At 36.7% G+C, this 12857-nt stretch overlaps 1 protein-coding gene across 1 annotated transcript in view; it reads left to right on the top strand.

The window, feature by feature from the left end:
- The first annotated feature begins 432 nt into the window (after positions 1 to 432).
- MCMDC2 (minichromosome maintenance domain containing 2) overlaps positions 433 to 12857 on the top strand; it is a 43972-nt gene continuing 31547 nt past the window's right edge. Inside the window, exons 1-7 of the mRNA XM_015097792.4 lie at positions 433 to 6126; positions 6219 to 6349; positions 6428 to 6487; positions 8550 to 8745; positions 9895 to 10017; positions 10136 to 10240; positions 12618 to 12743. Of these exons, the coding sequence (XP_014953278.1) occupies positions 6033 to 6126; positions 6219 to 6349; positions 6428 to 6487; positions 8550 to 8745; positions 9895 to 10017; positions 10136 to 10240; positions 12618 to 12743 (835 nt within the window). The 5' untranslated portion in view covers positions 433 to 6032. The remainder of the gene's footprint in view (positions 6127 to 6218; positions 6350 to 6427; positions 6488 to 8549; positions 8746 to 9894; positions 10018 to 10135; positions 10241 to 12617; positions 12744 to 12857) is intronic.

A 12857-nucleotide genomic window follows, 5' to 3' on the forward strand; every position in this document is an offset into this window, starting at 1 on the left:
AGAGGCAAATTACCAGGAATAAAGAAGGACATAATGAATGATAAAGGAGTCAATTCTTCGAGACATAGCAATCCTTACTATGTATGCACCTAACGGAGTATAAAACTACATTAGACAAAAATTGATAAAACTAAGGAGAGAGAAATAAATTCACCCTCATAGTTAGAGACTTCAACAGTCCTCTCAGAAATAGACAGGTCCAGCAGACAGCAGTCTGTGAGGACTTAGTTGAACTCAACACCATCCATCAACTGGATATAATTGACATCTATAGACTGCTTCATCCAAAAATAGCAGATACACTTTCTTCTCAAGTTCGCATGGAACATTCACCAAGATAGGTCAAATCATGGACCATAGAAAACAGTTAACCAAATTGAAAAGTATAGAAATTATATCATGTCTGCTCTAAAACCATAACAAAGCAAAAAATAACAAATATAACTGAAAAGTCCCAAAATACATGAAGATTAAATAACATAATAACACATAGGTCAAAGAAGAAATATCAAGAGAAATTTTAAAATACTTTGAACTAAGTGAAAATGAAAACAATTGTCAAAATGTGTAGATAAGAGAAAACAGTGCTTGGAGATAATTGCTTGAATTGATATAATTCAACATATCATTGAATGCATTTATTAGGAAGAAAGATCTAAAAATAAGTTTATACCTAAAACTTGTTAACTTGCTCAATTTTGCTGTGAAGAAAAACTGCTCTAAAATTTTTAAATCTTTAAAAGGCATGACAGCAGGTCCTGTGTAGTTAGTTGCTGAAAGAGGAAAAAACTGGAAGAGGGGATGAGAATGGAAAGGACTTTGATTTGCATAAAACAGTCCTCTTTCACACCACCACTCTCGAGTTAAAAAATTAAAATGAACCAATCACTTAACAAAGTATTTATCTTTATAAATCTTCCCAACAGATGCCCTATATGAGTGTATCTAAAATTAAATGTTGCTTCTTGCAAAGCATACTAGTTTTACACACTGGATATCTGCTTTAAATTTCAAGCCTCCTGTTGAGAGCCTTCTAATTCTTAACCTGCCGCTGAGATTTTGTTTGTGATGTTCAGTGATCTCCTAAAACAATAAAATGCTATTAAGTATTTACAATAATGTAGCAATCAGAAGCAATGAAATTTTGACTCTAGATATTTTCATTTTCAGAGAATTTGCAACAGGCAGTAATGCACTGAATACTTAAAATTTTAAGTGCTTTTTCTATGTCTAACATACTTTAAAGGATGTACTAAATACATAAAAACCTATTGGAGGATTTTATTTTACTTGGTTGATTTAAAACTCCATTATTACTTTGCATGGAAATGAATCATTACAGTTAACTGATTAACCAAAACCTTAAAACAAGATCCATCAGCAGCCCATAGTCTAGTTCTTCTCATATAAAATGGTATTTATAACCACAGGATTTTAGTACAAGACAGTATTAACAAACCTTTGCTGTTGCAGATTGATTCGTAGTTCAGCAAAACATTTTCTTCACCTCATCGCTCACATAGATGATATTCCCCCATAGGAACAAACTCTGTGGTGGTTTGTCAACACTATTAAATATTGAAAGGAGTGGCTTCTATTACTTTTCCAAGGAAAATGGTCCAGGCTTCCAACTCCTGGATCTCCCCAACCCAATGAAATACAGTACGATTGATAACTGTTAAAAGTAATACTAACAGGGAAGGACTCAGCACAAGCTTTGTTTTTTTGCTAACAGCTTTATTGAGATTTAATTCACATCACCATAGATTCACCTATTTAAAGTGTAAAATTCACTGGCTTTTAATCTATTCAGAGATGTGCAACTATCATCACAATCAAGTTTAGAACATTTTCATCACCTCAAGAAGAAACCTTATATGGGTCAGTTCAGTTTACTCAGTCATGTCCGACTCTTTGCAACCCCATGGACTGCAGCATGCCAGGCTTCCCTGTCTATCGCCAACTCCTGGAGCTTGCTCAAACTCATGTCCATCGAGTTGGTGATGCCTCATCCCCCTTTCCCTCTCCACCTATAGGGGTGGATAAACAAAATGTGGTATATACATACAATAGAATATTATTCAGCCTTTAAAAGGAAGTTCTGATATGCTATGATGTAGAAGAACCTTGAATACATTTTGTTAAGTGAAATAAGCCAGTCATAAAAGACAAACTGTATGATTCCACTTATATGAGGTACCCAGAGTAGTCAAATTCATGGAAACAGAACCCGGCTTGCTCTCAGGGACAGACGGGAAAGTAGAGAGCCAGGGAAATGGGGTATTACTGTTTAAGGGGGACAGAGTTTCAACTTGGAAAGGTGAAAAAGTTCTGGAGGTGGATGGTGGTGAGGCTTCACAATGTGAATGTACTTAACACCGCTGAACTGTACACTTAAAAACTGTTAAAATGGTAAGTTTTATGTACATTACCACAGTTTAAAAAAATAAAAAAGTGATACCCATTAGCAGTCACTCTCCATTTCCCCTTAAAGCCCCAGAAAACCACTAATCTATTATCTCACTCTCAGATTTGTCATTTCTGAACGTTTCACATAAATGGAATCTTTCAACATTTGGCCTTTCCTATGTAGCTTCTTTTGCTTTGCATAGTGTTTCCAAGGTTTATCAATGTTGTGGCACATTTTAATACTCATTCTTTTTTGAGTATTGAAAGTCAGTTCAGTTGAACAGACATTCTTTTGAACTGACAACATTATGTTATATGGATATACCACATCTTATTTACCCATTTATCAGTTTCCACTTTTTGGCTATTGTAATACTACAAACATTCACATGTAAGTTCTTGTGTGAACATACGTTTTGCATTCTTTCTCATACTATCTGTGTATAATATGTATAATATGTAATATGTGCCATGAAATTGTTGGGTCATATAGTATCTCTGTGGTCCTTTATCAGGGACTGTTTTCCGAATTGTCTACACCATTTTGCATTCCCACCAGGAGATTTTTATGTAAACTTTTTAACAAACATGAGCATCCTTGGCCGGTGAAAACCAACGGTTTTTTATCTTTCTATCTGTTCTTTGCCTCGCAAGGAGCGAGCAAGACCCGTTATATTAAAGAGGATGGAGTGCAGGTCAGACTAGGTGCTCCGGTGACTGGAAGGGCCACCCCAGCAGGCTCTGCGCGACCAACGGCCCAGAGATGCGCGCATGCGCGCGAGGACAATGCTGGCTCCCGGGCTCCAGGTGGCGCGCGCAGGAGAGGTTCGGTGGGTGGCGGGGTGTCACACCCTGCTGGGCTGGGGTCCACAGGCACAGTCCACAGTGCCTCTGTGGGTGGAAGAGGTCCTGGAGCTCAAGATATGAGGCCGGACTTGCTTCCATCCACTTTGTGAGGTGTTTTCGTGCTGACTCAGTCAGGAGAGGAGACCCGACCTGCGCCTGTTTCTATGAACCAACACTTGGGTTCTTCAGGCTGTGGGGAGACCTGTCACATTTTATCCCGGTTGGCTTATTTAATGCTTTCCCAAAGGGTTCCATGTCTTTTCCTCCACTGTCCGCTTCCTTGGTAATGCCAGTACTCCAGGACCTCTGCTTTACACTGGTGATACCCAGAGCGTTATCTTTGGTCTTTTTAAAATTACTGAAGGCCAAGCCCTGGTTTACATCCCCCTGATTCTTCTGTCTGTCTGTCTGGACATCCTCAGAACCGATCAAAGTCAGCATATCTGAAATGAATTTCACCTTGTCATTTCCCTATCCTTCTCCTGACTCCCGTATTCTATTAGAGCAGCAGCATCCACCCACACCCGTAGACGGGCGTGAAATTTTTAGAAGTCTAGAATCCATCCCCTCCATTCTCTTTCGTTCTTAACGCCCTAGGTTGGGCTAAGTTAAGACGCTCAGTCGTGTCCAACTCTTTGCGACCCCTTGGGCTATAGCCCACCAGGTTCCTCCGTCCATGGATTCTCTAGGCAAGAATACTGGAGTGGGTTGCCATTTTCTTCTCCAGGGGATCTTCCTGACCCAGAGATCGAACCCAGGTCTCCGGTATTAGAGGCAGACGCTTTAACCTCTGAGCCACCAAGGAAGCCTAGGTTGGGCTATGTATCTCCAAAGACTAGAAACTGATCATAGAATTCTTCTATTGCAACCCCTCTTTCCATTCTGGCAGCAAGCACTGATGTCCAAAATAAAAATCTGACCATATTACTCCCCTGTTAAAAACTTTGATGATTTCCCTTTGTTTGTATGATCATTATGGACTTCCAAATTTTTCAATCCTGTTGAACTTCACCAAAATATTTCATTATTAGCAGTCTCCCATCATTCGGCCTCCAAATTATGGTCTGATGAAACACACATGGAACGTTCTGAACACAGCACACACTTTGAGATCGTTTTATTTAGATTCAGTTCAGTTCAGTTCAGTTGCTCAGTCGTGTCCGACTCTTTGCGACCCCATGAATCGCAGCACGCCAGGCCTCCCTGTCCATCACCATCTCCCCGAGTTCACCGAGACTCACGTCCATCGAGTCCGTGATGCCATCCAGCCATCTCATCCTGGGTCTTCCCCTTCTCCTCCTGCCCCCAGTCTCTCCCAGCGTCAGAGTCTTTTCCAATGAGTAAACTAAAAATAAACTCTGAAGTTCCCTGCCTCCCTGCGGGCGCCTGCGGGCGCCTCCGGCCGCCCAGCCCTCCGTGTACTAGCCAAAAGGACAGTCTCACTTTGGAAAATGAGCTGATCTCCAAGTAGCAGGGGTGTGGATTCAATAGTGTAGGCGTGAAAACTGGAAGAAGGGAGATTACCTCTATCCTTGAAAAACTTTCTCTTCTCTTCACCTCTCCTCCAATTACTGAAATCTCACTTAAATCTCCTCCAGTTACTGAAATGTCACCTTTAAATGTCTATGACTCAACGATATTAAATCAAAATGTCCTAAAACAATAGAAAATATTATTACCCCTACACGAGGAAGACCCCAAGTTTAGTGAACTCTTTCATATACAGTTCCTTCTGTGCTCTCTAGTACATTAATATTTCTTATAGCACATAATTGTATAGAATTTTAACTTTTTTACATGTCTACTTTCCCTCACTGTACTCTTGGAACAATAGGGAACTTATTTTACTGATCTTTGTATCCCCAATGCCTAGGACAGGATGATATCCATTAAATAGTAAATGCCCAATAAATGTTTGATAATAAATTTGACAGTCATTATTTTTTACTTCTCGAAATTGGCACCTCATTGAAGGCAGAATTCAATCTTAATCATCTTATCCCTACCACCTAATACAATATTTGGCATATATTGTTTCCAATTTTTGTTTGCTATCTATCTTTAAATTAATTTTATGTATTCCACTCTCATTGCTATGGTTTAATGTTTTATGTTGGTCACTGATATAAAATGTAAAGGAGGAAGAGGCCTTATCATCTAATACAACGCCTTAATTTCCTACAGGTGAAGATACTTAGCCAAGAGAGGTCAAGTGATTTCCCCACAGCAACTAGAAAACTCTGGATTTACAACCAGGTTTTCAGATCCCTTAGGCTAGGACCCCATTATCTAATATTTTTTTCAACAGGTGTATTTTGGTATACTTACTCTGTAAAGAGACATTTGAGGATCCTGTTCTTAAATTTGCAATCTTGTGAAGAATTTCATAACCTAGTCTTGAATAAAATATCATTTGGCAAAAGAAGCCGAAGTGTGGTTTCCCTTTGGGTAGGATTTTTCTGTACTGCTCGGCTTGTGGGATCTCAGTTCCCTGACCAGGGATTAAACCTGCATCAAGGCAGTGAAAGCTCAGAATCCGAACCACTAGGCTGCTAGGGAACTCCTAGGAATTTTTTTAAGTTGGAAATTTTACCTCATTTTATTTCACTCTCAGTTTTACCTTTAATAGTGTAAACAGTTTTATTGTATATCCTTAAATGTAAATTTTATTTTATTTCTAGGTGTTCTCATATTTTCTGAGTATCAGTCTCTGTAGTCTTCACTAGCAATTGTGATTTAAGCATTAGTAAAAGAGAAGAATCATTAACTAGAAGAAAATGTCAAATCTAAAAATGAAAGAGGCAGCCCTTATCTATCTTGACCGAAGTGGAGGCCTCCAGAAGTTCATAGATGATTGCAAATATTACAATGGTATGTTCAGCAAAGGTGGCTTTATTTTAGAAACTTTAAAATAAAGTCCTACATATAACTAACTTCATTTTTAAATTTGTGTATTTTTACAGATTCGAAACAAAGTTATGCTGTCTATCGATTCAATGTTTTAATAAATCCCTCTGATATTGTTGAATTGGATGCTGAACTTGGAAATCACATTTTACACCAGCCTTTAAAAGCTGCTCAAGTTTTTCAATCAGTAAGTTAAAGAAAGAAATAATTTTATGCCACATGGAATCTTCCATAACTTCTTTGGTTTTCTTGTTTGAAATCACAGGTCTGTTATATTGCTGTTAAGACTCTCTCACTAATTGGACAGTTGCAGACTGAAACCCAAGTAAGTTTTAGTTAAATTTAACAAAGAAAACTGAGGTACAGTACTTTCAGGATAACTTGTAAATAAATATTTTTATATTAAAATATATTTTGTATTAAAACATTTTTTCAAAGTTCAATGGACTACATACACATCTTTACTTCCTGCATTATCACTTATAATATTAAGCATTTTAATAATAAAATATTTCAAACATACCCTAAAATAAACAGAATAATACAATGAACTGCCATATTATCTATTGCTCAGGTTTAATAGTTTGCAATATTTTGCTATACCTGCATCATCAGTTTTTTCCTGAAATATTTTAAGGCAAATCTTTAAAATACATTTGATATTTCACCCCTACATACTTTGGTATGTATCAACCTCCAAAAATTGTGAACATTTTTCTTTTATAACCACAATGACACTATTACCCCTTACAAAAAACAGTAATTTCTTAGTATCGTCTAATATCCTGTCCAGCCCAGATTTAAATTTGCCCAATTGTGGTTCTCAAGAATCTCTCATAGCTGATTTGTTCAAGTCAAGATCAAAACAAGATGTACACATTATAATTGGTTCTTATATCTCACCATGTCTTTTTTGATCTGGAGGCGTTTCCTTCCCCTCCTTTTTATGCCATTGAATTTTTGAAGAAGCTTTTTTAGTTGTCCTGTAAAATGTCTTATAATCTGGGCTTGTCTGATTCTGTTCATGTGGTATTTAACTTATTCCCTAGACCCCATATTTCTGAAAAATAGCAGTTGCTTCTAAATATTATACTTGCTTAGATTCAAATTCAACTCATTTTGACAAGAATAGAGTATAGCGTCACATGTTTCATACTGCCCTACAGTAGAAGTGCCCTCTCTGTGGTCCCACTTTTAGCAATGCCACATTGATTGGTGGGTGCAGATGATGTCAGTCTGACCCCTCCAAATCACAGTTTACCATCAGCTTTCACCTCAGTTTTTGTAGTCATTGATAATCATTGCCTGTGTGTGTGTTAGTCACTTGGTCGTGTCTGACTCATTGCAACCCCATGCCTGCCAGACGCCTCTGTCCATGGGATTCTCTAGGCAAGAAGACTGGAGCCAGTTGCCATTTCCTTCTCCAGGGGATCTTCCTGACCAAGGGATCGAACCCGGATCTCCTGAATCATTGCCTAGATTCCATTATTTCATTAGGAGTTGCAAAATTGTGATTTTCCAGATTTTAGAAAACTTTCAATGTTTATTACCTAAAATTATCCTGCAAGAGAAGTTTTTCTCTCATCAACTGTTTAATTACCTTGCAATACAATTTGTACAGGAAAAGCAGAAGAAATGTTTGATTCTTTCCATTTATAAATTCTTGGAGTGATAAGTTGAAATATAGTAGCTTCCAATGATGAACAATATTTTCTGTTTGCTTTTCCATTTTTAAATTATGAGGAGCTATTAATACATGAATTTTTAAATATATCTGATATGTTTCAGTGAATTTTTGTCATTTTTTTTTTAAGTTTATATTCTCTAACTTTGGTCACTGGGAGCTTCTTAAAGTTTGTTCTTATTTCCTTTTGATACATTTCATTAGTGTATTTTCTGCCCCAGACCTGAAACTAGCCATTTTTCCTAAGGAGCTCTGGTTCCTTTCAGTGAGAAATTATATTTAGAGATCTGGGCATTAGAAGTATTTATTGCTATGAGGTTGTCATTGTTTTATAAATAAGTTTTTCAGGGAATGGTGAGGAAATGTGTATATATATATGTATATTTTTTTAACTTTTCCCTGATTTTATTTTTTAAATTTTAATTGCAAGATAATTTCTTTACAAAATTTTGTTATTTTCTACAGAAATGTATATTTTTAAAGAAAGATAATAGTTCATAATACTTTTAATTAAAATATCAGATTATAAGGATTTTGCATTTTAATTTTACATTTAAATATCTTTTCTCTTAATGCTCAAAAGGTTGGTTCCTAATACTAACAAATCATTTATTTGACTTACCCTACAAATATATTTACTATATTGTAATGCAAGTCCAATTGGATCTGCACTTTTTAATACTATTTTTTATGTTCTTATTAGATTAATATAGTGCTGAAGTTAACACATTTACCTCCTCTGCCAAGTTATTGTCTTGATCTTTGTGAGTTTCCACGTGATTATACATCTCAAAGATTTTATACGATGCAAGGAATTGTGATTGCAATGACAACTGTAACCAAATACACACAAGGTGCAAGATTTCTTTGTTCAGATGAAGCATGCCCTCTTTCAAAAGGTAAATATTAAAATGTAAAATCAAAATAATTTACTGTTTAATCTTAAATCATGTTTATAATTAGTTATGAAACATTCATAGCATGAAAAGAATGGGATAAAATTTGGTGTCTCCTAGGCTTCCTTGGTGGCTCAGATGGTAAGGAGTCTGCCTGCAGTATGGGAGACCCGGGTTCAATCCCTGGGTCTGGAAGTTCCCCTGGAGAAGGAAATGGCAACCCACTCCAGTATCCTTGCTTGGAAAATCCCATGGATGGAGGAGCTTGGCAGGCTACCGTCCATAGGGTAGCAAAGAGTCAGACTCGACTGAGCAACTTGACTTTCACTTTCAATGTTTACAAGAGCTTCCTTCATAGCTCAACTGATAAAGACTGCCCGCAATGCAGGAGACCTGGGTTTGATCCCTGGGTTGGGAAGATCCCTTGGAGGAGGGAAATGCTACCCCACTCCAGTATTCTGGCTTAAAGAATTCCATGAAATATACAGTCCATGGGGTTGCAAAGAGTCGCACCTGACTGAGTGACTTTCACAATGTTTGCAATTCTACTTTGTATAACCTTGAAATTCATTCTTTCTTCCCCATCTCTCCTCTATAATTTAATAGGTATACTTGTGTTGCTGATGTACTTGTTCTCTCACACAATTTCAGAGCTGTTCATGGTGTTCCCTCTCCACGTAATGTCCTCTCTCAACCCTTTGGCTTAACTCCATTCAGTCTTTCTCCACGACAACTTTTCCATTCATCCCCACCTCTCATTGGGTTTGTTGCCCCTCCTGTCTTCTCTCCGAACACTTTGTATTGAAATTGTCTGTTTTTGGTCACCACCTATTGAAACTGTGTGTTTAAATATCCATAAAACCAGTGCCTTAGCAAAGTGCCTGACAAAAAATAGCCATTGAACTGCTGTAAACTCACATCCAAACCCAATTTAATTATATGTTGAATTAGATTCATTTTAAAGGACTGAAAATGGCAATCTACTCCAGTACTCTTGCCTAGAGAATTCCATGGAGGGAGGAGCCTGGTAGGCTACAGTCCATGGGTCGCAAAGAGTCGGACACGACTGAGCAACTTCATGGCACGACGAAAGGATTGAAAATAGAGAGCTAAATCTGAAGGCAAATATAGCTTAACTCTGTTTTCTTTCAGGATTTCAGTATATAAGAGTGCATGTACCTGGTGCTACAGAATCTGCAACAGTAAGAAATGACTTTTTGTGTAATCTATGTTCATCTTCACTTCAAGAAGACAGAAAATTTAGAGTACTTGGTGGTAAAATGCATTTATGTTTTATAATTATAATTTTTAAAATAATGTCTGATATTTTAATGTAGAAATTAAATTGAATATGTATCCTAATAACTAATTCTTTTTTGCTTTTTGCGTTCAGATAAACAGATAGTTGAAATAATTACTGCAAAGTCACTTCATGCTTTTCAAGGATATTGTAACAACCAGCCATTTAGGTTTCAATCTCTTACAGTATTCCTCAGAGGTAAGACCTGTTTACACTAAAATGTACTTGAGCTTATGCTTGCTATACCTGGTATAAACATGGTATTTATACATGGTACTTGTATAGCTTGATAATCATATGTCTTCTCTTTCTTGAGTATTTTAGAGTCATATACAGCTAATGTACCAATTATTTATTCAGTCTCATAACATTCACTTAAAAAGATATTAGTACATGCTATGAAGCACTATGTTAAATCTCAGGGTGACAGATATTTACAGTAATAATCTCCCATTATTGTGTGTGTATGTCTTATGTAAGTATTAATGTTTTAAAATATAATGTTCATGAGGTAGGATGTGAATTTTTACTGCACATAGTAACAATTTAGTAAGTAAATTCATTCAATAAATGAATGAACTCCATGGGTTAAGACCTGTGAGTAGAAAGATTCTGCAATAAAGGAGGAAATCATTATCAGTATCAATCACCCAGGGAAGAGTGAGTCTTCATTAAGAAGCCAGAATTGTGAAAATAAAGATGGGTTCAGCCTCTTTTCTTGGGCTAAAATTGGAAGAATTAAACTGTTTTTAAAGAGAGATTCTGGATGCAACCATGTGTAGGGAATTCAAGAGTTTGGAAAGTAGAGACTCAAACAAGAATTCTTTTCACCATGGCTTGACAAAGACAAGGCAGGCATGTAAGCCCAAATGACTATAATTTTCAATACCAAGTATTGTGTGCCAGACACTTTTACATATATTAACTCATTTAATCAGAGCAACTCTCAACTCTTTCAATTGTTGTCTCCACTTACAGTATGGAAATGGATGCACAGAGGAGTTAAATAACTTGTCCAAGGTTACACAGCTAGCACATGACATAGCCATGATTCAAACTCAGGCATTCTAGCTGCAAAGTCTATTATTTTAACTACTTAATTCTGCTAAATACAAACCATACATTATAATATAGAAATATAAGTGACTATCCAACATATATTTTAGTAGAAAACCCTTTCTTCAAATAAACTTTTAATAGAACCCAAGTGAATTTTTAAAAATTAAATTAATAAAAGGAGGCCTTTGGGGATTATCAGAAGAGATACCCAGACTTCCCAGTCTCCTAGCCTTCTTCTTGATCCTTTCTTGACCTCAGGATACATTCACCAAACTCTGAGTCCAGGGAACAGCTGAAAAATTGTTTGTTTAATTTTCCCTTTGTAATTCATACTGTATCCTTCAGAGGTTTGGGTGGGGGTAGGGGAAGAGGGAGTGTTGGTTTGTTTATTTGGTTTGGGGTTTTTATTTTCTTAAGTCTTGGGCCTGATTTTTCCCATCTAGGTCTACAGGGTTTACCAATATATTCTCTGGAGCTAGAGAGAGAGAGAGAAAGAACAGAGAGGGAGAAACAGAGATTTCTGTTTACTCACAGAGGGAGGTTAATCCTTGCTCCTGCTTGTAAGCTTTTCTTTCACAGCTTTACAACCATCCAAATTATAACTGTGTAATGGAGGATCAAGATTTTTTAGTTTTTCAGAATAAATTTTGAACTTGTGCAAAGGCTTTGCTCAATCTGTAAAGGTGAGAGGAACCTAGTAAAGTGTCTTGTGGGAAGACTTTAGACAGGAGCAGACCCAGATGGGAATTTCAACTCGGCTACTTAACTACTTGGGCTTCCCTGGTAGCTCAGACGGTAAGAATCCATGTGCAATACGGGAGACCTGGGTTTGATCCCTGGGTTGGGAAGATCCCCTGGAGGAGGGCATGGCAACCCACTCCAATATTCTTGCCTGGAGAATCCCCATGGACAAAGGAGCCTGGCAGGCTACAGTCCATGAGGTCACAAAGAGTTGGACATGACTGAATGACTAAGCACTTAACTACTTTAGCCTTGCATAAGTCACTTAACCTCTTGGTTTCTTCATATATAAAATGGGCATAACAATATTTGTCTTAAAGTTTATAATTACATAGTGTGTGTAAAAGTACCTTGTCTATTATAGACAGTACATAATACTTTTTTAAAATAATTTTCTTCCCAAATGAAATTATTACTTATAAAGTCTTTTATTAACATTTTTGTTATTTAATGGAAACATGCTTCATTTAAACAAAGTTGTCCTGTTTTGCCTCTTGACTATATTATAAGAGACTGTTTAGTTGCTATGCCGCATACTTCTTGAAGTCAACTCTCTTCACTGGCTCAAAATGATGTATCAAAATTTATCAGCAGTATAATTACCTCTATTTACATTATTCATGTCACTCAATATGCATGTTTTACTAAACAAAAGTAAATATTTAGCAGCTAAGTGAACTATTAAATTGTTACTGGTTTTAGATCTTTGAACCATATCATCAGTAAAAGTTTCATTCAGTAAACACATATTTTATTTTGTCTTGAATAATTTTAGATGAATCAGTGAATAAAATGAATATAGGAAATGAGTATAAGGTTATTGGAATTCCAACCTGTGTAAAAACATCACAGACTGCTGTCTGTGTAGAAGCAAATAGTATCACTTTTTGCATTCCAAAAGGTAAGGAAAATGTTAATATCGTTTTTAACAATACTTGCAAGTTTAAAGCCATTCGTTCAGGAGATAAGTATTGGCTGCCTGTGTGCTGGACACGCTTCAAAACACTAGGGATAG

The sequence above is a fragment of the Ovis aries genome, chromosome 9, assembly GCF_016772045.2.
Source record: "Ovis aries strain OAR_USU_Benz2616 breed Rambouillet chromosome 9, ARS-UI_Ramb_v3.0, whole genome shotgun sequence".
NCBI lineage: Eukaryota > Metazoa > Chordata > Mammalia > Artiodactyla > Bovidae > Ovis > Ovis aries.